Consider the following 24,166-nt stretch of genomic DNA (forward strand, 5'->3'; position numbering starts at 1 on the left):
ACCCCCCCCCCCCCCTCCCTCCGCCCCCTCTCCACTGCCTTTTCGCCCTCTTCAGGTTTTTCAGTAGTTTCAAGATTCACAATACATAGGACATCTCTCCTCCTCCGCCCGATACCCGATACACTTCCTCGTACAATCTCATCCCCGTTTTCCGTCTCGTTTCCACCCTTCATTTTACGAACCTTGTTTCTTCCCACCATTGTTAGCAGTATAACGTCCGTGCCCGTGCCGTGGTGAATCGCGCGCATGCTTCTTCTGCCACTGAAATAATGACAATGTCATAGGCCCCACCGGATTCGCCACGGTTTCCTCACTGCCACGTGGGCTACGATTGGACGCGGACATGCTAATATGGCGTTCGTTCCGAGACATTAAGCCACTATGATGTTTCTCTTACACACACATACATGTAGGCACTCGAATATAAGAAGGGAAATAAGTCGAAGCAGACATGACATCTACGGAGGACAGCATACAAGATGTTTTACTCATCGGTATACATGAGAGAAGCTCTGCATCAACTTTTCACTATATTTGAATAGAAACATTGATTATTTGATATTATTTATAACGATATTTCTAATTTTAAAAATGTTACCTGACTATTTTAAACGTAAAATGAATAATTTTATGAGAAATTACATTTCTTCAAATAACTCATGTCGATGAAGAACTTTAGTTAGGAAATGAATTTTAGTATCATTACTGTGTAGTGTGCAAGTAATAGAAAAATCTTTCTGCACTATAATATTTGAGGATTGTTAAAGAAACTGCGATTTTTAATCGTTTTTATGGAATTTTCTTCTCAGTAGTTTTGAAATGAAAGTTTCTAAACTGCCGTGTATTGACACGGTGTAAAACATATTAACTGACGACTGCAGAGTATCGTAGCGACATCACCCGATCACCCTGATTCCACGATTCGCCATGGGCTTTCAAACCGATTATGTAACTCGACTGTGAACACACAGCACCCACTGGTCCCACGATAATCCCTGAGCCAGATTTTCACACCATAAACTAATTGTTCCGGTAACAGCTTGCCGGTACATGCTACACCTTTGAAGGATTAAGCAATACGTTTATATGCAACTTGTGTAGTACAATTTCTCTGGATTAAATGAAGGTATGAAGATTCTTTCTCGTTTCTTCGGTTTTGAGAAGATTACTGGTTTCCCATTCGTAAACTCCGATTCTTCACGTTCCGGATGAAAGTCTAGGACGTGAAAAAACATCAAATGGTTACGAAAATTCTTGACCTCTGGATGAAGAATAAGTGGAATTTTTTAATTCAAAGTGTAACGACTTTGACACTTGCTTTTTTTAAGCATTTATGAATATTTGATTAATCTCAATAAAGCTTCTCGTATAATCTTCGCGTGTTCATTGTTTTTCCTATATACAGGCTGCGAAAAAATGTCGTGCTGCACAAACACGCTGTATGTGTTTCGCGCATTCTGGGCACGACAGGTCAGTGATTAAAAACGGAAGTGTGCGGACGCTGCATCGCTCGAGTGGCCGGGAAGCCGATTCTCTTTCTCTTTTCACTCTGTGTGTTCTCTCCTCTCACTTTTCTCTCTCATTCACTGCCGCTGACCACCTTGATTTACTGGGTGATATTTCGTCGCGTCGCAACACTCGACAATGGGTGCTTCGCGGTTGACATTTCGTTCGCGAAATTATTGCGAGGCAGACCGCGTTCTCTCCCAGTCATGGGCGTACATGGTTTGAGGTAGTTCATGGCAATTTTTGCGGGAACAAGTCCGGGAGTTCCGCTCCGCGCCTCCCGGCCCCCGTTCTCTCTCGCTACACATGTATCCACACGTTACAAACTCGCACCGGTGTCATTCCAGCAGTTTCAACGCACTACCAATTCTTTCTCTTGTACTTTTTCGCCATTTTTTCATTTATCACGCACCCTTTTTCTCCTCGCTGAAAAATTCACTATCGCTGTTGCCGAGATGCGCCTCCCCCCCACTTCTTTTGTCTTTTATGCTTGCTATGTTTTTGTTTGTCGTGTTAGACTCCGACGAGCGAAGTATATCCGTTCGGTTCTATCGGTGGCGACCCAGCTAAACATTTATTCATGTAAGATTCAGGAAAATTCAAAGTCTCGAAGCTGCCTTTGGAGAATCTTTGCAGATGATCTGAAAATCACTTTGATCATCGGTTGAATGAAATCTCATTTCAAAACGTTCGTTTTGTTATTTAAAAATACATTTATTTGTCATAATTTTCTGTACCCATTTGAAGTATATTGTGGTAACTGACTCAGCCGTGGTTCAAGCTTCTCGAATATGTTTCATCACAAAGCAATAAATATCTTTATCTTGCCCGTGCCACTGGGCCTTTTTCGCAGAGGGAGAGCACGCACCTCATGGTAGGTGCTCCATAATTTTAAGTCGTATCAGTACCTTCCGAAAGATAAGTCCACAATAAATAAATTAGTATTGGGTGGGGGACTGTCTGAGTAGACAGTGCGCGTGGGAAGCGTTGATTGGAGGTTCGAGGGGGGTTTGCAGGGAGATCCAACGATATTGTATCAATTCCCATTGCGATTAGTAACGCCCTGGAACGGTTGGGTTTCTTCACTCCACCTCTAACTTTTCTATTTCTCATAATTCACCCTCCATTTAACTCGGGTTTGGCATTAACCTGTGTAGGAAAGTAGTTATCTGTAATTCGAGTAGAGACAAAAGTTTTGGCCCTGCATACTTAAAGAGGACATGGAAACAAAGAACTTTCGAGAACGAATCATATGGAAAAATAACTGAATATGGTGAGCTCTCGATTTAATTTGCACAAAGTACGTGAATATTGCGGAACAAATGAATTCATGAAACGAGCAGGGACGCAGAAGCAAATCTTTTTACTGTTGAAAGTGTTCTGCTCCCGCGTATGTGAGCATATATTTCAACCTCGAGAATTTCCACCACGAGCAATATACACAGAGATTTGTATACGTACGTAGACACAGCCGGCTGCGTGGGACATAATATAATGGGGCATAACAACGGCGTTAACACGCAGCGGCCGACCCCGGACGCGACCCAGGACCCTCCCTGAGTGAGTTACACCTCTGATAATTACTAGAAATTAATGCGCCACAGCCTATTTCCACAGCCGTACTCACTGTTGTAACCATGTAAGCGCACGTTAAATATACGTGACTCCAAATTTCTCCAGGCCAGCCCATTCGATGTCCGTTCTCGCATAGTCTCCTCGTATCACGCCGACCCGTGACTTATTGCTGAGTCGAAACAATTATAGTTGTGAATCTGATGACAAATTCATTACGAATTAACGAATTTGAGTGAAGACTCGTCGATCTTAACGAGTTTTGCATCGAAATAATTACATCCCAGAAATGTCCGTATCGTTGTTTGTATTCGGAATGGAATACGATTAACGAATCACGCAGTGAAAGAAACATTGATATCGAGCCGAATGTTTAAGATTGTTATTGATATTATAAAATTGATAGAAATTAATTTGATTTTGAAGGTCTTGCTTGCCGATAACTGCAAGAGAGATTAGACACGAAAAGGCCTGATTGTCTTTTAAAATAATTTTTTTGGAGACTGGTGAAGTGTCGTTGGATAAGTAATTTCACAACGGAGAACGAGTGAATCGGATATTCGTTCGTCCCGGTGGGATTTCGTATCTAAAGCTTGTCAGTCAGGAAAAAATGGAATCGCCAACGAATTCTTTCGCGCGTTACGGTTACCCTGGTACAGCCGACCCACAGGATGATGTTAAGAATCGCGTCGGATTCTCCTCCGCTGTTGCTGGCTTCGGTCAGATAGTTTAATGTGAATTTATTGTGATCGAGATTGGTGGTGGTGGTTGTGCTGGGTGTGTGGCGTCGTGAAAGCAACGGAGTCGCGTGCTGTGACCACGAGCATGCCGCCAAACCGATAGCAATGTCGGGCCGAAGTTCGGGGCTCTAAATACGGGATCCCCACAGCGGGAGTCCTCGTAACCCATACTCCGTATCTATATAGAAGCTCTATCTGCTTTCGCTCATAAAATCGTCCTCATCGTGGGCGACTCGCGAGAAATGAGACAGGAGAGAAAATAGAAATGCCGCTCGCACTTTCGGTCGTTCATCAGTGTTTTAAACCGCCGGAGATGTACATCTCTCCCTCAAATGAATATCAGGCAAGTGTGGCGTGTTGCTGAGATTGGTAAGAACGATATAACCTTATGCGGTGATTCGATCACCCGTACCTCTCGCCTCCTTTGCGTCGCCCCCTGGCAACCCTCGGCTCTATCAATTCAAGATTTATATCTTAAATACTACGGTGAATAAGGCTGGCTTGAAAACGCCAACGTAGAACGCGACAAATTTTCCACTTCACCATCGATTTTTCAAACTCTATTTCCGTATCGTTTCCAATGTTGCCGACAGTAAATTATGCAGTTTAAGGAATCAGTTGGACGAGAGAAGAGTTTGGGGAAACGAGGGTCGCTTTTATTTCAATGAGACAAAAATATCGTTGCGTATTACTCCACTTACAAACAAATTCCCATTCCGGAACACTCACCTACAAGCTGCTTTTCCTCTTCTTTATCGTAGGAATGCGGCGAATCTATAACACATTCGGTACATTCATAAAACTATTCTGCACCAATGTATGTAGAAGAGCGTTTCTCTCCTTTCCTCTAGCATGTAGGTATTATTCAAACATATCCAGTGCCATAAAGGCAGTCTTCTCACTCATACTTGTAGCTTCTCCTCTCTATCTCTATTTAACCCTCTTAGTCGACCCGAAAGCCTGAGACTTCCGACGGGACGAGCAGCGACGCAGCCGGCTCGCGAATAGTTCGCCGCGAAGGGAACATTTTCTCGCGTTTCTCGTAATTCACATTACTTTAATTCATATGGTAATCGGGTACCTCGGAGGCTTGGGTTACGGGAAAACTTCTGGCGAACAATGCAAGGGACAATGGTTTCGGGTACGGAGGGGGACAAGGGCAGGATGACACACGGGGAGGGAAAGAGTATGTGTAAAAGAGAGAGAGAGAGAGAGAGAGAGCGAGCGAGTGAGTGAGAGGAGAGGGAGCGGCGAGGAGGGGGGGGGGGGGGGCGGGAAGTTCAGATGTACTGGCAATATCGGATTGGCCTCTCTTTCTCTCTCACCGTGTTGGACGACGTGCCCGTCCGTTATCGACAATGTCCGACCGTTTGACCGGAAACCATTTCACAACGAGAGAATATCAACGTATATCCTTCTCGGTGTCCTCGCCCACAGTACTCGCCGTGACGAAATTTCTAGAAAACTTGGGACTCGCGTCGTTAAGTTATACGACATTATTTTCGGGTCTAAGAAGGATGCGCGGTGACAAAATTTAAATCTTTCGAATCGGCTGAGAATCGATGAAGAATGAAAGAACTGGACGAAACTGTATTTTGTCCAGTTTCAAATGTCCAGTTCCAATTCAAAATTTATCAATGATTGTTTCTGCAATGTTTCCTCAAACTGATTTCACGAAATTTCTAACGACATTCCTTTACACGCTCGCATGCTCTCGCCAGAAAAATGGAAGATGGAGTGCCTGAAAAATACCGACGGGGAAATGGAGAGGTTTGATGATGATACAGTGAAAAGAGAAGGAACGACTGAGAAAATAAACGTAAAAGCCACGAAGAACGACGAGCAACTTTTTCAGTGAGGAAATTGACCGGTCGGCCATATGCGTCGACTCGTGGCGAGACGAGGGAGTCCCACAACCGCAACTTCAAGATGGGGGGGCAAGGAGGGACCCTCGAAACGTAGCATACGATTCGGTAGGAGCAACAAAGAGGAGATATTCGCGCATTACAAATTTAATCTTACAAATGGATCCCGAAAACTTAGAAACAATAGAATATATGAAATGCGGCTGTGTATATCAAGTCTGTGCTCTCCGTAGACACCCAAAAGCCTGCGTGACGGAGGAGAGAGTTTGGGGATTGGCTCCCGCAGCGGGCAATATTGTCAGGGCCGATCTATATTCGCAATGAAAGAGCGAAGAAATCGGGAAGCTCGAAAAAACGAAGAGGACGTGTAGAAACGAGGTGTTGACAGTGAAACAACAAAAGACGGAACTGCCGTTTCGTCTCGCTTCCTCTTTCCAACTAAATTCGACTCGATACAGTATTTCAGGCCATATTCATTGGAAACATTTTTCAAAATACTACTTTCCACAGTCGTAAAATAATGATTCGACCCTGCTCGGTATAGTTTCTCCCCAAAAAAATAACAGCAAAACCGTACGAAACTACTAAATTTTGAATCCCATTCTTTTGTAGCAAACAAAAATAAATACTTGAGAAATATGTTGAAGCTAAGAGAGTTATTATGCCCTTCCAGCAGAAGCCACGAGTGGTACAATCGCGTCGACCTCAACGAAATTTTTCCACGCTGCAATCGAGTATAATGTGCGTGAGCCCGGCAAATTTTCATTGAAATTGTGTAACAAATATAAATATACGTAATTCAAGCACTTGGTACACAGAAGGGCGTAAATATAACTTTCTGATATGGGTAGAGATACAGTTATGTCTTTTTGTTTGGTAAATGGCCTTCGTGATTGTGTATGCATGGTGGAAAAGGCAGCAGTGGTTTGGGGGATGGTCGTGCTCGAGAAAACTCCTTCTCAAATGGTGTTTGGAAGAAGGAATGAAAGAGATAGAGTGGCAAGTGGAAGGAACAGGGAGAAGAGAGAAGATTGAGAAGGAAGGATGAGAGAGGGATGGGGACTGTAGATTAGCATAAATATGGCGTCTTAGAGCGGGTCGTTTGTCATCGTTAGCAAAGCACACGCTTCCTGGGACTCGCGTATAGTAACACTTCTCTGAAACACCGTGCTGTTTCTATTCCGCGGTCGAGTACAAATCTGTGTATACATATTTCCACACATATCAGCAACTATTATACCAAAAAGGGTCAGGAACAGAGTTGGCTGTTCTGCTCTGCATGATCAATCTTTCGGGTTTCGTATTTTTTCCTAACGCTCGAAATACTAAATTAAAAAAGCAGTTGGTCGGACGCATTGAAAAAAAAAAAAAGAAACTCAAAGTCCTAAAGAAAAGAAACGACCTATGCGTATCGAAGAGTATCGACGTATCTAAATTTTTAGAATGGATTTTTGACTGCGTTGTGCGCAACGGAGATTTCAGGGGCGTCGAAGAACAGCGTTATGTGAGTGATGCCTGTGTGACAACGAATAAAAAGATTCACGTTCCGACTCCCACGACTGTTCAAACTTGCTTCTTATTCCACTAATATAAAACAAAACTATATACATAAAAGGGGAATTCAAGAGCAGAAAATACTGAGCGGACGGCAGTATTAATAATGATTACAAAACCAACACTGAATAAAATGATAACAAAAGCCACTTTACGAGGTAACTACACCGAAAATTATTGGTCAAAGGAGGCTTAGAATGAGCAGAAAATGCTGTTAAAAAAGCTGGGATTATTACATTTTATCTCTTATTCTATAGTCACTGTGTGCGCACTTGAACTACTTGACATATTGAACGACTGTCTATACTTAATGATTTTATTTTTTGCAGGTCGCAGGGCAGTCTATTCTCAAAATCCTTAAGAACGAAAAACTTTACACATGCCCATGTTGGGAAAAGTACAAAACATGGAAGAAAAATTAAGAAAATTTTCATCTTCCAATCAATACGAATGCTTTTTGTACAGGAATAAATTTCCGCACACAAATTAATTGTTTCGTCGAAAAATGATAGATTCCTTCGATACAGTATGAGCGATCCAATCGCTGTTATTGCGATCGCTCCTTAGAAGAGAGTCGACACTCACCCCTCGCGACTGCTCGCTATCCCGTACCAATCTGCTGAAACACATCGCCATACTTCATAAGCACCCTCATCGTGGTCGCTCCTGCGTGTAATATAATAAGTACGTCGTTGGAAGTATCGACGAAAGCTCGGTCGAAGCGTTTCGCCTCTTCTGTATCGATGCTGGAGCAGGGAACATCACTTTTCTATTAACGCGATTGAAATTTTTTTTTTCCTCGTAAGTGACACTATCAAACGTTAATAACTGATCGTTTTTACAGTCTACAAAAAACTTTCCACAAAATCTTCATAGTTTCAAACATTTATACGCGCCGGAAAATAATTAAAGTATTTTTATAATAGAGCTTCCAAGAAAGTTTTCGCATTTTCGAATAACTAGATACTCCATACAATAATAATAATAATAATAATAATAGATTTTTTTCCCAAGATTTTCGGTGGATGGCGAATCACTGTGTTGTAAAATGTACCGAAATTTATAACGCTCCCTATTCTTATTTGGTGTCTGAAATATGAAAGGGTCGACGGAATCGACTTCACCGTAACACAAGTCATTTTCGTGTGATAAATCATGGTAAAGAAAAATCGAAATTGCTAAAAAAATATTCATCCCCGAATAATATGACTTCCAAAACCCATCGACTGATTTTTGAGGTCTTCGAAGACGCTCAATCCCAGTCAAATGGAAGATGCCTGGTTTTTTTTTTATTATCACGCAATATCGTTTGAGACCAATGACAATAAGGTTCTGGGTCGCGGAACCAACGTTTTTTTCCACAATCTTCGAAACATACCGATTTTTCTTCTGATTGAAGTTGTCCATATACGTTACCACAGATAAGACGGCTACCCCGTTTTCAATGTATGCTCCAACCGCCTACCCTTCCGAAGCACACCACGCATTCGTTCCTCCCGAGGGAGCGTTTACCGCGGATAATTTATATTTATGACCGACGGCTCTACCAACCCCACTTCTCTCGTATACATTTAATTGAGACGTCCTCGTTGGAACCAATAGGGCGAGGGAATCATTATCTTGGGAAGGGAGAAGCAGAGAATACACGCAAAAATAGGCGACGCCGCTGTTCGCTAGAGGAGGCAATGACAAAAATCCGTGAAGTGGATACTTGGATAATCTTGAAAGCTTATTCGTCCTGCATATTTCGTTTTCAATGGTTATTTCTACAGTCGTATGAATGTATTAGATCACTCATATGTTAACATGCCACCATGAGAAATTCGTTCGATTGATTTCGAGATGTCGTGTCTACCGATTTGAGAAAACTACCGTTTGACGAAAAATGCGTTTAAAGATTTAAATGCGATTATTACCAATACGATTTGCAGTAACCTTCTATGTCTGGCGTTCAGTTTCCTCGAACAGTTAATCGACAGAGTTAATCTTTTTTTTAACTAGCTACACTGGATTAAGTTGTTTTCTTTTCAATTTTACTAAACTATTTTATTGTTGAGATACTGAAATTTACTAGGCTTTCAAGATAAAAATAAAAAAAGTGGGACTCTGACTTCACTCAGATCATTATCCATAGAAATTTCAAACACAACTGCAAGAGCACACGAATGTGTCTTTTAAGGAGGTTTTGAGGGTAACAACTATATGGTCCAACCCCTCACTGGATACGCCCTTTCAGCATCAACTCATTCTCATGTGTATGATTTCGGGGAAGTCTTGTCATTTGACCGATTCGATCCACGCGGATGTCTCCCTCGCTTATGTCCGGACACATCATTCGTAGTGATCACGCGTGAAGAATTTCTTCGGTTTATTAGAGGACGAATAATGTTTTCAAGGACGACACAATGAGGCTTTTTTCCTATGCAGTGAAACTTCTATAACACATCGTTCTTGTCATCGTGATTTGTTCCATGACCCAGTGGATCGAGAAAGGCTCGATACGATTGAAATATTTGTAGAGAAATATTTCAAACAGTTTAAAATGTCCGAATTTTTCAAATTTTAGCAATGGAAGTCAAGGTTATGGAAAAAATTCTTGCAGCAAGTTGCAGTAGAGTTAAAAACTGTGTGGTAAGTTCGTTCTTGCTTGTAGCGGATAAAAAATAACAGCACCAACGGCTCGGGAGGGCGAGATCCACTTAGTTTTTAGAGCGAGCCCTTTCACACGAGTCGTCCCTCCATAAACTATTAAACACTAATTCCATTAAAGCGAGGAAGGGTTGTGCACGCTCGTTTCTATCTCTGACCCATATTTCATAGCAAAAGCTTTTCAATCTGAGAAAATACTTACAGACCAAACGCTCTACGGAACACACTACACACCCTTTCTCCGCGCGTGAACGTGTTCGGTGCTGTACGCTGGTCGCTCTGATGCCTCCTCGCACTTACTTACTCTCTGTCCTTTTTTTTCTCACCCTCGATATCTTTCTCTCCATGTATCTCATCACTCTTCTTCTCTATTCCGTAAAACTATATATTTCCATCCTGGAGTCTGAAAATATGGAAGCCACTCCCGACAGACAAGCGAAATTCGATGGCGAAATTACGAACGAAAAAGTTTCTGTTTGTTTATTGCTTCTTGTCCGAAGAAAGGATGAAGATAGAGGGAGTGTGAATCGGAAAGGGAGAGAGAGAAAAGAGGAGACAAAAAAGAATTTTACGTACGGTGATAGTTGAGGATTGCGATAAACTCCTTTTCTATTTTATTACTAGAAGACATTTCTTATAATTCTAGGATCAACTACATTGAAAGTTTTCTCATAGACGTTTCGATCCGATCGACTTACGAAAGTGGAATCTGAACAGTCCGAGGTGCAGCACCAGCACGTGAAAAAATTTCCAAATTTTTCGTCGATTTTCTAGCTCACATTTAGCCTCGTATCTGTGGCATGCGAGTCCGAGTCCGTAAATCCACTGGGCCAATCAGACACCTGATGAAAAATAAGTTTTTCTTCTCCGTATCCTTTTCGATCATCGTTTATGAGCTTACGCAAAAAGGTGCGTCGTTCGCACAATTTATCGACCGGTTTATTCCTCTCGATAGTCTCATTCATGATTTAGGGAATCGTATAAAATGTGATTCCCATGGCGGGCCTACCGAAGTCAATGAATCCGCAACGAAAAACCGTTGAGAGTGAAAAAAAAACTGGAGAAATATAGTTATGCAGATTCGTCACGAAGTTTTTGCCGACTATCCGAAAATGAAGAATCTCAGCAATTATGCAATCGCCCAGAAGCCCCACGATAACGGAGTTTCAATTAATACCAATGAACTTTCGAAGGGTCGCACGGCGCTGAGAAGTTAATAGAATGTTTCCGGCTGATGATTGAGAAAGAAACGTGGTAAACTCGGCAAGTATCTCAATCTATGAATCATCCGAAAATTTTCTCAAAAATACACTCTGTATGCAGCCAATGATAACAAATCTATGTGCCAGTTACATGAAAGTCTGAGAGCAATTTTTTTTAGTCTTTTTATTTTTCAATTACTTCGAAGATTCGACGAGAGCGATCTATCCTGCCATCAGGGCGTCAGAATGAAAGATCTTGCCAATGGTTTAGCTGAAAATGGATGAATCCAATTGTCCTAAACGGTTCCTTAACACTGAGAAACTTGTAAGATCCATTTTTCATTACTAGTTTTTCTCCTCTCAGTAGAAAAAAAAACCACGTATTGCAAGTATTTTTCCACTTCTCTGAATCTCTGAATATAATACAAAAAAATTCTAAAATGAATAATCTTGCATACGTACACTATGAGAGTAGTTTCGAGGATATGCAAAGTTCGATATTCCCGCGTTGTTTATCCTCTCTGGTGAGGTTCTTCGGATCACCACTACAGAAATTTCTCATCGAATGAGTACCATAGAAGAATGTGCTCAAACGAATATAATCTCTTGGAAGTTTTCAAACCGATTAAGCCGGTGATCGGAGAGTGCAAGAGATGATATCGATGTATGATGAGAATCGCGAGGCGAAAGTGCGAGAACATTTTCCGAGAGGCACCAAAGTGACGGATGGTCCCATGCTCTCTTCGTCTCTTCCATTCTCGATGGTATCGGAGCGCGTACAGCCCCAGCACAAGCTCTCCCGGTTACCAACTTTTTCGCACACGCCTACGATCGAATATTGCAGAAAACTTGAATTGGCTATCGTTTCACCAGACTTGTTTACGAATTGCTGAGAATTTTTTTGACTCAGCGTATAAAAATCAGCTTAACGATGAATTCATTTTCTAGAATTCTTTCTCGACAGAGTTATCGATTCGAATAATCGATGCGTAACTGAAAGCTGTTGTCAAAATTTTCATAAAGTTTTGGTCTATGTTAGTTTTTTTTTCCCCACAATATCTTTGAGGTAGACAAATGATTGAATCTCAGTAAAGCACTCGGGTGTATACGTGCTGTGCATATATGGACAGACGACGATTAATTTCGTCGTCACCGAACAGGGTGGTTGAGAGATTGCGCCATAGATGACTTCCATATTGGCTGGTGGCTTTGGGATAAATCGACGAGCGTGCGAACAACTGCGGTAGTGATTAACCCTGCCCGGTACACTTCTGCTAGCGACTATCACAAAATTCGCGTTGCTTCGTGTGTCACAGTACGCGTTCGTAATAACTGTATAGTATCGCCGGCAGCGTCACCTATTCCTTCGCTCCTCAAAAAGTGTCATAAACTCATTCGAAGCTTTACTGCGAATCGCTTTACAACTTGCGCGCGGTTACGATGCCGTCCGGCGTTATTCGAACACCATTACCTACCGGGATTCCACCGCGCGACATCGCAACGCTACTGAAAAGCCATACTACTTCACTCCATCTCTCTCTCTCTCTCTCTCTCTTCCTCCCGCGCGCAGCCACACCATCACATGTATAATATCTCGGGAACTAGTTACCGAAACTGCGCTAGTTTAAATTACGAGCTACGGCGCCTTCTCGACTTTTTTTCTCGTAGTTTGTCCCTCTATACGGAAGGTTATATTCACCCGGAGAAAAGCCACGTCGCAATGTCGATGTATACGATTCGCGAGATCTTTCGCCTGCCCTCGCTGCTAGTCCTTGATCCTTCTCTTGGTGCAAAGCACACACGACGGACGTAAAACGAACGGGCGATATTTCCCCGGTTATTTTCATGATCTCTCTACCCATTCTCGAGTTTCATCTATCTTTCGCATACTTCAACCTCTCGTCATTCTCCTTATTATACAGTACTCTCGCGGGTTGTATACAAGACTCGAGTCTAGATTTTGCATGTTTTCTTATAGCCTGAAACTCTCGAACCGAGATTTCTACCATAAAGCAAAACGAGCCCCGTTCGAATCTATCATTTGTATGTTTTGTATTATTTGCAGTGCTTCTCATCTGTTTTCCAAAGTTACATACGAGTGTACTCGTCGGTATTCAATACATTCATTCCGATTCGTTAGAACCCAAGAACTTGTTATTGAGCCGATGTCCATTGAATGTTTTATTTTTTCACGGCCGTGCTAGAAGCTGTTTCTCTATCCAACAGCTTCGCAATAAGTTCCAATCTGGCTCACGACGAGATGAATTTGGCGACGAGTTGTTAGATCATTATTGAGGAAAAACCACGTCGAAGTAATTTAGCGATGCAGTATTTCTAGCTTGATTCGGGATTGTTAAACAAATTCTCTTTTGCCCATTAAACACGAATCTGGTTGAAAATTCGACAATGATAAACACACAGTTCTCACATGGCTTCGATGTTTTCAACCATGGAATGAATTCCAAATGGAATGAAAGGAGAATAGAAATAAAAAGGAAGAATAACGAAGCATGAAATATGATTCCAAAGCAAAAGAGTTTGAATACAATTCAAGAGGTGAATTATTAAAAAAAAAAATAGTAAATATTAATCCAAAGAGTCGTAGATGGAAAAGAAAATCTGGGACGAAGAATCAAAATTATTTTTCAAAAGGGTCAAAATATTCGAACCTTTTAGCAGAGTTGTTTTGGTCAGAGTATTTTCCATGAAGATATTCGTGTTCATACATACGGACGTTGAACGAAAATGGCGTTTGCCCTGAGGCCGGAATTGAAACCACTTCATTATCACAAAGGTGCAGGGGGTTGATAGAGAGGCGGGAGGTGCGAAGGGGTACACGGTGCGACGGCAGCTCGACAATAGAATCCGTTTTGCGAATATCGAGGATAATGTCACGAGCGTTTTCATACAACATGGAAAAGCACAGGCCACAGAATATACGAAACAAGTACACGACGCAGCCGCTTGTCTATCCGCCTGCGGCTACCGTATTTCACCCTCCCATCTCTATTACAGCGAGCTCGAACCATGATGAAAAATGGAAATCTCGATTCGTCGCGGTAAAGGCGAAAAGTGGAGAGGAGAGCAATCTCGACTATGCGCTTTTTGTACGGGACGATGCATTAAACGAAATACCATCAACAACAAAAAAGTTTTTAGATTCTATAAAAAATAAACGATCCCCTTCCATCGTTATTATTTCACTCATTTCGTATTCATCTATTTTCGCAGATTATGTCAGTTTACAAACAATTATATGGACCAATCGAAGAAGCTGTCACCCCATTTTAATAAAGATGGAATCGTAGGAGGAATAAATTAATGACGAATTTAATATTCCCTTTGAGAAAGCACGATGAGGCTTATAAAATGCCGTTAAGGAATGAAGGTGTAGGATAAATTAAATATGAGATCGGCCAGGAGGAGGAAGAAGAAGAAGAAGAAGACGGCGTGAGGGTTATAGAAATGCCTGGCATATATAAGAGGTCCAAAACGCCTCTGAAGCAGATGACACGTTCGCGTACGCCCGATAAGGAAAATGGTGGCTGTAACACACTTGGCGAAGATGCCCTTATTACGAAAGACACGAAGTCTCGTTGGACGGCTCACCAAGGCAATCGGGCCCTTTACGACACGACTTTCGTGATACTCCGCTCCTGTAGAACCTCGAACAAGCACACCGTGGAGAACACATCCGTTCTCTCCTCTCTTCCTTTCTTCTCTCTCTTTCCCTATCCTTGCCTCTCCCACCTCCTCGCAGTCTCTCTTTTGTATGCTCCTCGCATAACAAAACCAACCCCTTCGAGTGAATCTCCTCGTCGAGCGTTACAGCTTCAATTAAACGTAACACCGATTACGAGGTATAATGACACTGGGCGAGATAGACGCGGTGACTCGGCAGCGTTATCCACCGTTCACTGCTGACATTGGATTTGGTAGTCTACCCGGTTCTTCCCTTGTTGCCAAATTCTCCATAAAACGCAGATTTTTCTTGGATAAACTGTGCTTGTCCTTGACTATTTTTAGCTAACGGTGACATTGTTTAGTCCGAAAGGGAAAATATATAATTAGTTAAAAACGCTGAGCAATCAAACATTTCCTAGAAATTATGTGAAATTAATTATTATTTTTGTGATTAAAGCAACCCTTCCGCCGCTATCAGATTGCCATGAATTATTGTCAATAAAACGGAACTGCTATACCGCGTACAACTATCTTAGACACCTCAGCTAAGTTATCACCGAATTACTATCGCTCTCGATAGCAGAATTTCAAGCTCAGAAGATTCTTCGTTCTGAATATGTTTAAGAAATATATTACTTCTCTCCGTCGCATGAATATTCACCGCGTGCAATCAGTTATGTTATCTCCTTCTATTTCAAGAACTCAGCAATAAGTTGCAAGACAAATTCAAAGTTTTCTGTACACCGTCGCAGTTGGCTGTGGCTGAAAGAATAGGCTGTCCTGGTACCAAGATTGCACATGGTATTATATGTCGCGGCATATTGGTTATCTCTCGGAAGACCGTTCAACATTTCCGACCAAGTTACCATGCACTGTATCTTTGTATGTATGTATATAACCGTCTGTAAGAAGACGGTATCGCGGTCAAGATGGCATTACATATACAGTGTGCTCCACCTTCTATTTGCATATAAACTCCTAGCCAGCGGCAAGGGATCCACCCAACGTTTTGATTTATGCAACAAATATGCCTCGCCCTCCTTCTCGATGTAACCGCTGCTGCTACCATCATATACTCAAAGTACTTCATATTATTTTGCTACTACTCTTAAATCTCAATACCAACTATTCTTCTATTCTGTGAATCAGCACGATATTCGAGTAAACATTGATTGAACATATTATTTGACGTAGTTCAAAAGATTAAATCCTTCTGGATGAAGATTTCTGTCCCGTATTTATTGAAACTGTGTTAAAGATCTGCACTCCAGCCTTGCTTTACAGATGCAAGTTTCTGAGAAATTTCCAATTTCAAAATCATACGATCTCTCGGTTAGAACAATTTTCATTTAACATTCAATCTGTTTCGTTTTTTAAAGGAAATTAAAATTTGAAGTTTTTAGTCTTCCGACACGTATCTCTGGTTCTCCTTAAAGTTATTTTACAATTCCATTCAAACGAATTGAATGTTCTCAAGCGACTGAATTTTAAGGTTAATCATTAGGAAACATTAGAGAGTTTTAGTAATACAAAAATTGAGATCGTCATTAACGTTACCGTAAATTTCGTTACGGTCGTCACCAGTATACTTGCGCATCGCTGCACGCTTTCCAGGTTGCGTGTTCTCAGAGCACAGCGAAGAAGCCTCGGACCCAAGCCGGTGACGGAGCAGCCAGCAGGAAAAGAAGGCTTGTCTCTCAAATTCCATGCTTTTTGAGGTTACGGTTGGCTCATACAATGATCTTTTTCAGCGCCGTCGATGACAAGCAGAGTTAGTTTTCCGTTCATTTGGATCGGTGAAAACGTACGAGTTGCACTCGAGTTCTTGGAATCGAAGTTTGCGTGGGGCAGCGAGTAAAAATCCGTGGAGCTCGTTCTCTTTAAGCCTCTCCGAAATGATGCGTTCCCAGAAACGCCGATCACCTCCGTAAGTTTCAAAAGTGCCTTGTAACTAACGAATCAGAGTTTGCATATGTTTGAAGAAGTTCATCTGGTCTGTGGTGAATGTGCATTACAATGACGATTCACGTAACTATTCTCGGTCTGCAACTCATGTTAACCCCTCTCTTCTTCGCCGGGAAAGCACATGGTCCAATCCGGTTGCGAGTCAGGTGCACGGGAGGAGAAAAACAAAGCGCGCTCCCCCTTAATTTCGAGAGTGGGGCGCGATCTCAATCCTCCCACTGTTCGCTGCAACAAGCAGCTCGTCGCGTAAATCGTGTTTGCATTTTTTTGCGTCAACGAAATTGCATGCTTTTTGAAATGATAGTTGGCTCGGTTTACTCACAATTTTCTACATAACTTGGAGGTGCGCAAAATATTTTGGCGTCTTAACTCGGCAGACATACGATCTTTGTTCGTACTTAGTTTGTTCGTGCTAGTCGTCCACTTTTGCACGTCTTCGAGATGTTGCATCCTCAAAGACCTACATGTTTTTGGTGTTGAAATGAATAGTGTACTCGTACTCTTCCAGGTCTGCACAGACTCGCGTGCTTGCTGTCAGAAGCAGCGATTAGTTCGTACGACGTTCGTGAGGTCGACAGTTTTTCAAACGCGCTACTCATTTAGTTGGATATTGTCACCGCATTTACTTCATCGTTTCATCAGACATTTCACTCGTTGGAGGAGGGATATTCCGTAAATAAATTCCCATTTTTCGCTTTGGTGGCTGAGTACGGTCTTTGCAATTACGGTATGTAACCCCCAATGGACTATTCAAATTTTTGCGTCGTATTCAAAATGTTATGATTATATTTATATGGATTACGAAAGTATGAAAAAGTTTTAAAAAGTGTCGTAATCGCTAAAAATCCCGGTACATACATTTTTCCGAATAAGCATAAATGAATAACTGCCTGCAAGCTGAACGCCGCTATCGTTCACGTTTTGTCTCGTTAATCATTCATATTTTTATTCCATTAGTTATTCACCGATACAACGCGATAGAAACTTCGTTACGCGGGAAACGAACGGTGGCAAATATCATGTATTATTCCGTAAAGATAACACGATTCTTATTTTCATTCGTTTTTTGCCTTAAGGGAGAGGCAATTGAAACAGCGACATTAAACTCGATTGCACAAGTGCTTATAGATAGCAGGCAATTTTCTTATGGTTTGTCATGGTGTTGAAATATAATGGGGCTTCGAGTTAAACCGGCGTCAAAGTTGTCGTAGTGAAAGAGGGGATTGGTGTGTGAGAGAGAGAGAGAGAGAGAGAGAGCACGTTGAAGGAGCATAGTGGGGAACCTGTTACCGAGTCATTTGCATTGCATCAACGAGATTTCGTTAAATGCGCCACCCGCCAACGAAAGCTTCTCTAGCGAGTAAAACGTCTCTGTGGCAAGATGCGCGATTATGGTACCATTTACAGAATACCTTTCATTGTACATCAGGGATTATTGTATTGGGTGACTTTGACCCGGACCAGAATCCTTCGTTTCAACTTGCTTGAGATTCGAAGCTCTATTTGTTTAGCGACAGTAGAGCAAATAGTTTTTCGATATTCAGCTGGATATCATTAATTGAAAAAAAATTGTACAATATTTGAATTGATAGACGCCGAAAAATTCAAATCACCCCGAGTATCATTCCATACCTGAGATGACTTCACTTACAAACATGTATTGTAGCAACTTCGGTGACTTTAAATCATAAAAAATTAGTTTGCTCTCCTCTCTTCAAAAAAATACTCGCTCAATGTTAAATAATCTTGCAAAGATTTTTAAAGTGTATTTTTGCAATGATGAATTGACACACAATTCAACTCTATATGAGAAACGATGTTGGATTTTATTTTATTGATTATCGAGCTCCATGTTTGGATAACTATACCGACATATCCTTTAACCGAGAATCGATAACTCAAAATTCTTTTATTGCTTGAATACAAAAGAAGATCTTTCGAATAGCATTCTGTAGTGAAGTGCAATCCTCTGCACAACGTCGGTCACACAGAATCGCTCCCCTGATATTATTGGCTGCCGAGCACTGACCCTCAATCGATAAAGTTTCAAGTTAAACTACATTCTCAAAAGATGTAAAGAAAAAATCGAGTTTTTTAGATTTATCAATGTTTTTAATATCAATAATTAGGATTTTTATAAGAATTTGAGGATACATCACCGAAGAACTTAAAAACCGAAAAACAATTGAAATCGCTGTCGGGTCTTACAACAAGTCTCGCGTCTTTACCGACTGGACTAAGAGTTGTTATTGAAACTTTTTTATCATGGTTGGGTAAAATTTCAAGTTTCGTGTTTGCATCAGACTTATAAATGCGCTGAGAACGATTACAGTATCAAATCATACAAAAAGTCATTTGTAAAAAAAAGTTGACGCTCTCGAAATCGGAGAGTCTGAACAGAGTCCGAGGTGACTCTGTTCAGATAAAAAACAAATCATTTCATGTGATTTAATACAATATAATTTCACCATTGGAGTTACGAACAGTTGCTTGAATGGTTTTCTATTACAAATCGATGATACGTTTATCACGTAAGCAGAGTTATCGATAGATGGTAAAGTAGCATCTGGCGACCCTGAATCTTTCCTGCGCCTCTTACCGCTTGAGCATATCTCAAAATTCATCGAGCTTCAAATTACCTTATATGGAATGGAACGTAACAGTTTCCATTATAATCAGAACGAGGGCTTTACGATAGAAGTTTATTCCCAAAAAAATACGGTAGGCCACGAATTTCTTGGGTATTTGATTTCAACTGTGCAGCATCGACATCGTATGTGGCAATAAGTAGAAGTACCTACTTAAAATAGTGATAAATTCGTTGATCATATAGCAACGAAATATGTCCAAGTTAGTTAGGGTACTAGAGAGAAGAGAGAGAGAGAAAGAGAAAGAGAGGGAGGGAGTGGACGAGTGTACTTGCAAGCGCAATTATCGAGGTACTCGGCGCGACTACGTGCCTCATCTCCAGAGGATTAATTGACTCGTTCTGGCTGCTGGACACTACCTCATTACGCGCAGCAATGAGATACGATGCACCCACGCGGAGTTTGCTCGGGGTACGGAGTTATATTGCAACAGTACATCCAAGCTCTTGGCTCTCGGCTATGGCATAGCTTCACACTAAAAATCTAACCTGCGCATACGTATCTATATGTGTCAGGCACGAAGTTTACCTCGTTTTCTAAATTTTCTACGGGGATGCATCGTCGTGGCTGTTTCAGGTTCGGAATGAAAGGTGCATGCATTAAAACATACGCTTCATGCAATGTCACGTTTGCTCTGCTGCAGATTGTGCATGGGTGTACATTATTCTATTGTTCATTGTAAGTTGCCGTTCGAGGAAGACCATTTTGTTTAGTCCGTCGGAGATACACTAGAAAAAAAGATGCGTTGATGCGACTATATTTTTGTTGGACCAATAAATTATGGGCATTTTAATAAATTCGTTGAGTGAATTTAATAAATTCAATCACACTTTATTCGTCATTAAACATCATTGAACCCACAATATTTCGTTTCGTTCACGACGATTAATTGACCAAAAAAAATTTAGAAAATCATTTCGAGACTTTTTGTAAATATTTATCTTTTAATTAATCTTCAATACAACGGACTTTGAACAAGCTGAATGAACATTTTATTGCTTAATAGAAAATACGGATTACTACGTGTATCGACTACGTTCGCACTCTCGATAGTATTTCGAAAAATAGATTATTTTCAAGATGCAAAGATGTTCAGCCGTGAATAGCGTAGTCGATGACATAAAGCATCGTTGCTCAATCGTCCTCGTCGTCACTGAACGAAATTGTTATTCGTTTGTCATCCGTGTCGGAAGTGGACGCAGCTTTATGCTTCTCTGCGTCGATTGAAACGTCGGACACGATTGGAGCACTCTTGTCGGTAAATTCTTCTCGCGTATTGCCTGCTTCGTCAGGCCCGTTAGTCGTTTTATTAACATCTGAGGGTTCAATGATCGATATGATATCATCCTCGTCATCCTCTTTCTGTTGCTGCTCCAAATCCATTTGACGATCGACCGTCTTTAGCTCATGGGTCTTCACCTCGCCATCATCAGCAAGTTTATGTATTATTTCCGATTCATTTATTGTTTGTTTAGACTCAGATGGGAAAATTAACGTGTCACTCGAAGTCTTCGGCATTGAACGGATCTTAGTTTTTTCAATTGTAGCGTAATGTCGTTGGTGTTCTACGTTATCGAGATTGAGCCAATCGTTTGCAGCATCTTGCCGTGGCGACTGTGACAGTGGTGATGTATACTCAAGATATTTCTCATCCGCGTCGTTAATGTCGTCCAACAGGATTGTTGAGTCGTTGAATTTCGAAATACTGGAACGACGGCCCAACAGCGATCTTCTCTCGATCTCTGTCTCTTCGATATCATCGACTTCATCCTCATTATCAACGGATTCAGCGCTGTCGCTCAAATTGTCGATAGGCCGCAATCTACTGGTCAAACGATCACGGTGCATACGTCGAATTGCCTGTAATTCGTTGCGTCGTATTATACGTCCGTTCACCACCTGGTCAGAATGTTTATGGATATTAGTATCACGCTCGGAACTACCGGCCTTGGATGATTGCACAGCACGCTGTAGCGGTGATGTGAGCATCGGCGAGAACGAAACATCATCAAATTTATTGGTATAAGTCTTCGGCACTACTTGTTGAGGAATCGGTTGTGCGACTGACTTAACCTTTATTTTCGGGTATTCCGTTACTCTTGAATTAGAGTTTAGTTGCTCACGTAACGATGCAATCGACGAACCTAACACACTGACCGCAATATTTTTCATAACGATCGTGTAAATGTTCATTTGAGCGCGACCTTCATGGGTTTGTAGATACAGCAACTCGTCATCTTCGATTTGTACAACAATATTCTCCGGATTCATGTATCCACGCATCTTCGGAAATCTTTCGACTACGAATGAAAGACCAAATTTGACCACGTATTTTGAGATAAGTATGGGGAGTTCTCGCACCGATACGGCGTTGTGTTGATTAACGAGCGCTCGCAGAGTTTGTATGTCAACATTCTCAATATCGATGTTGTTTAGGATCTTGGATCTTTTACAGCTCTGATATAGAGCTGCACGAGTAAAAGCCTCATTCGAATCCATGATGCGACACTCACTCCCTATTTTGTAACGCAAAATCTCTCGTGCTCGAGGCAGTATCGTTGAATCACCGTTACTTTTCAGAACACGATTCTAGTATTTACACAAATCATCATCGTAGCGTTATTTCTTAAAGTAGATTTGCTATTATTCAGTTTGAAAAATACGTATCAGTCAAATGATCGTTGTGAATTTTACGGGGTAATCCTTACGCTAATTAGCGATAATGTAATTCATTCAACCCTACTTCGTTGCACTATTCAATTCTAAAAAGCACACTCCAAGCACTATATTATACACGCCGCCAATATTATTCATCCACAAGTCAAAGATTCATCCAAACTACATATACCATAAGCAAATGTCTTTTTGTTCGTCATGCGGCAAAACGAAGTTCCAGTTTCGTACGACCATACCGAGAAACATTGATGAATTAGCATTTAGCAGTCGAGTCGTTATCTTGTTTTGATATTCACGACAAAGTGAAACTCCAAACGTGCCCGAGCGATTGATTCGACGGACAGACTGAAACAGATTTAGTTAGCTTTTTTCCCGTTATAACTAGATATGTTTTGTATTAGCGATTGTATGTAATCGTGACAAATTCAACGTTGATTGGTGCTCACGGTGACTCCCTGTTGAACTTTACTTCTGAGAAGTAGTTCGTTTCCAAGCGATCTTTATACATCTGATCTTTGGACAAGTCTTTAGTAGAAAATAAATACACTGATTCAAAAGAACTTGCCAAGATGAACCAAGTAATGGTCGCTTTTAGGACTAATCCGTTTTGCGCGCGAAGCAACGAGCGAGCCATTTATGATCATTACTTTCCCGAATTATGATATGATGAGGTACCAAAAATCTCAGAACTTTTTGTACACGAGCTCATTGAATTCATACAAATTGCTTAAGGCTTTGGCAACACATATTCCATGTGCGCGGATAGTACTGGTGCTCGGTATAATGATGAGCTTATCCCCGCTACGACAGTGACAGTCTTCTAGTTGAGGGAACTTTTTAGTATAATCAATTTTAATAGTGCCATTCAGGCACATAATGTTGTTTCTACCATCATCGGGTTGGATTCCCATATCAATGCTCAAACACGTTGATTTCGCGGTTCCAAATTGAGGATCGCCGAGCAAATAGGCAAGCACCCCCTTCTTCGGATCGCATACGTTCAACGGGTGTTCGATATCTATCGCTAGTGAATTGACGCAAGCACCATTTTTCACACGAAACAGGTTCGGACCTTTACATATTTTGTCGCATTGCATGTCGTCAACGCTGTAAACCATTTCCTCATCGCAATCTCGTTTGACAATTTCCTGTTGAGAGCCAGGAAACTCCACATTGTTTTTCTTAGTATTTATACTACTCAAACTTTGTAAGAAAAGCAGGACTCCGAATGCTAAACACAAAATCGTAATGATAAAAATTTGAGCAGCTGTATGCATCCTACCGGTGTTCAAATCACTATATTAACAGACATTTTCTCGAGTGCTATGAATAGAGCTTTACACCGGTTGAAAATATTCCAGGTACTGATTTGTGCGGACAATACAATAGCTATCGTTAATATTCGTGCTACTGTGCATACTTCTCTGAGCTGCTCGGAACTCTTAGTCCAAAACATGAATAATGGTAGAGCAGAAAAAAAATATTTGCAACAACAACAATCTTAAAAATGGTTCTCTTCTCGTATGATTAAAAATAAAAATAATAATAATAATAAATGAAATCATTCTGATGAGTCATTTCAAACCAATGTAAAAGAGCTAAATTACCAGAATATTCACCTTTTTAGCTAATTTGTAAAGTTGCTGTTGAACTTCTGCCTCTGCTAGTAATGAAGAATGCATGCGCGGCAAATGGATTTGGCAACCTTCTTCAGCTTTATAAATTTGTTGCGCGAAACGTATACAGTCGATAATACCCTGAGTGTAGAGACGTGTAGCCGTGTCACCAGGATGTCGATCGACGAAGACCAAACCGTCAGGAAGAAAAATGCACGTGCCCAGCTCCAGCGGAATTTCCGTGTCCGTATACGGCTCTTCTGCATCCATCACGAGACCATCTGTATTTGCAAATTTGACAAACATTGCGATTCCTTCCTATTTTACATTCACACTTTGTTTACAGTCCAATTTCTTGTGAACCGAACCAGAAGAGAAATTCGTTCGACCTTGGCGGTAATTATAGTAAGAAGATCGGGATTTGTGTCAAATCACTGCGAAATTAAAGTTTGAGTTGCGATCGACTAGGCTTACAGTGGATTGTTCGTA

At 41.2% G+C, this 24,166-nt stretch overlaps 3 protein-coding genes and 3 long non-coding RNA genes across 7 annotated transcripts; 2 read left to right on the plus strand and 4 right to left on the minus strand.

The window, feature by feature from the left end:
• Positions 1 to 8: 8 nt before the first annotated feature.
• LOC122410075 (uncharacterized) lies at positions 9 to 4,541 on the minus strand. 2 transcript variants are annotated; one of them, XR_006260841.1, is made up of 3 exons: positions 2,968 to 4,541; positions 643 to 2,655; positions 9 to 528 (listed from the first exon to the last, which is right to left on the minus strand). It is a non-coding gene; the product is annotated as an uncharacterized lncRNA (long non-coding RNA). The 2 variants fall into 2 exon arrangements; XR_006260840.1 differs by having other exon boundaries at positions 599 to 2,655.
• On the plus strand, positions 2,662 to 6,279 carry LOC122410078 (uncharacterized). The gene is made up of 2 exons (XR_006260843.1): positions 2,662 to 2,779; positions 5,540 to 6,279. It is a non-coding gene; the product is annotated as an uncharacterized lncRNA (long non-coding RNA).
• A 1,341-nt stretch (positions 6,280 to 7,620) lies between these two features.
• LOC122410077 (uncharacterized) lies at positions 7,621 to 20,152 on the plus strand. Its single transcript, XR_006260842.1, has 2 exons — positions 7,621 to 19,796; positions 19,962 to 20,152. It is a non-coding gene; the product is annotated as an uncharacterized lncRNA (long non-coding RNA).
• Positions 20,153 to 20,445: 293 nt separating this feature from the next.
• On the minus strand, positions 20,446 to 22,197 carry LOC122410067 (uncharacterized). The gene has a single exon (NM_001414598.1). It carries the CDS (start codon positions 21,882 to 21,884, stop codon positions 20,520 to 20,522), a length of 1,365 nt encoding a protein of 454 aa, NP_001401527.1. The 5' UTR covers positions 21,885 to 22,197; the 3' UTR covers positions 20,446 to 20,519.
• On the minus strand, positions 22,041 to 23,569 carry LOC122410071 (uncharacterized). Its single transcript, NM_001414983.1, has one exon. It carries the CDS (start codon positions 23,336 to 23,338, stop codon positions 22,745 to 22,747), a length of 594 nt encoding a protein of 197 aa, NP_001401912.1. The 5' UTR covers positions 23,339 to 23,569; the 3' UTR covers positions 22,041 to 22,744.
• A 24-nt stretch (positions 23,570 to 23,593) lies between these two features.
• On the minus strand, positions 23,594 to 23,992 carry LOC122410072 (uncharacterized). The gene has a single exon (NM_001414614.1). It carries the CDS (start codon positions 23,981 to 23,983, stop codon positions 23,660 to 23,662), a length of 324 nt encoding a protein of 107 aa, NP_001401543.1. The 5' UTR covers positions 23,984 to 23,992; the 3' UTR covers positions 23,594 to 23,659.
• Between the last annotated feature and the right edge of the window lie 174 nt (positions 23,993 to 24,166).

The sequence above is a fragment of the Venturia canescens genome, chromosome 4 (assembly GCF_019457755.1).
Source record: "Venturia canescens isolate UGA chromosome 4, ASM1945775v1, whole genome shotgun sequence".
Lineage (NCBI taxonomy): Eukaryota > Metazoa > Arthropoda > Insecta > Hymenoptera > Ichneumonidae > Venturia > Venturia canescens.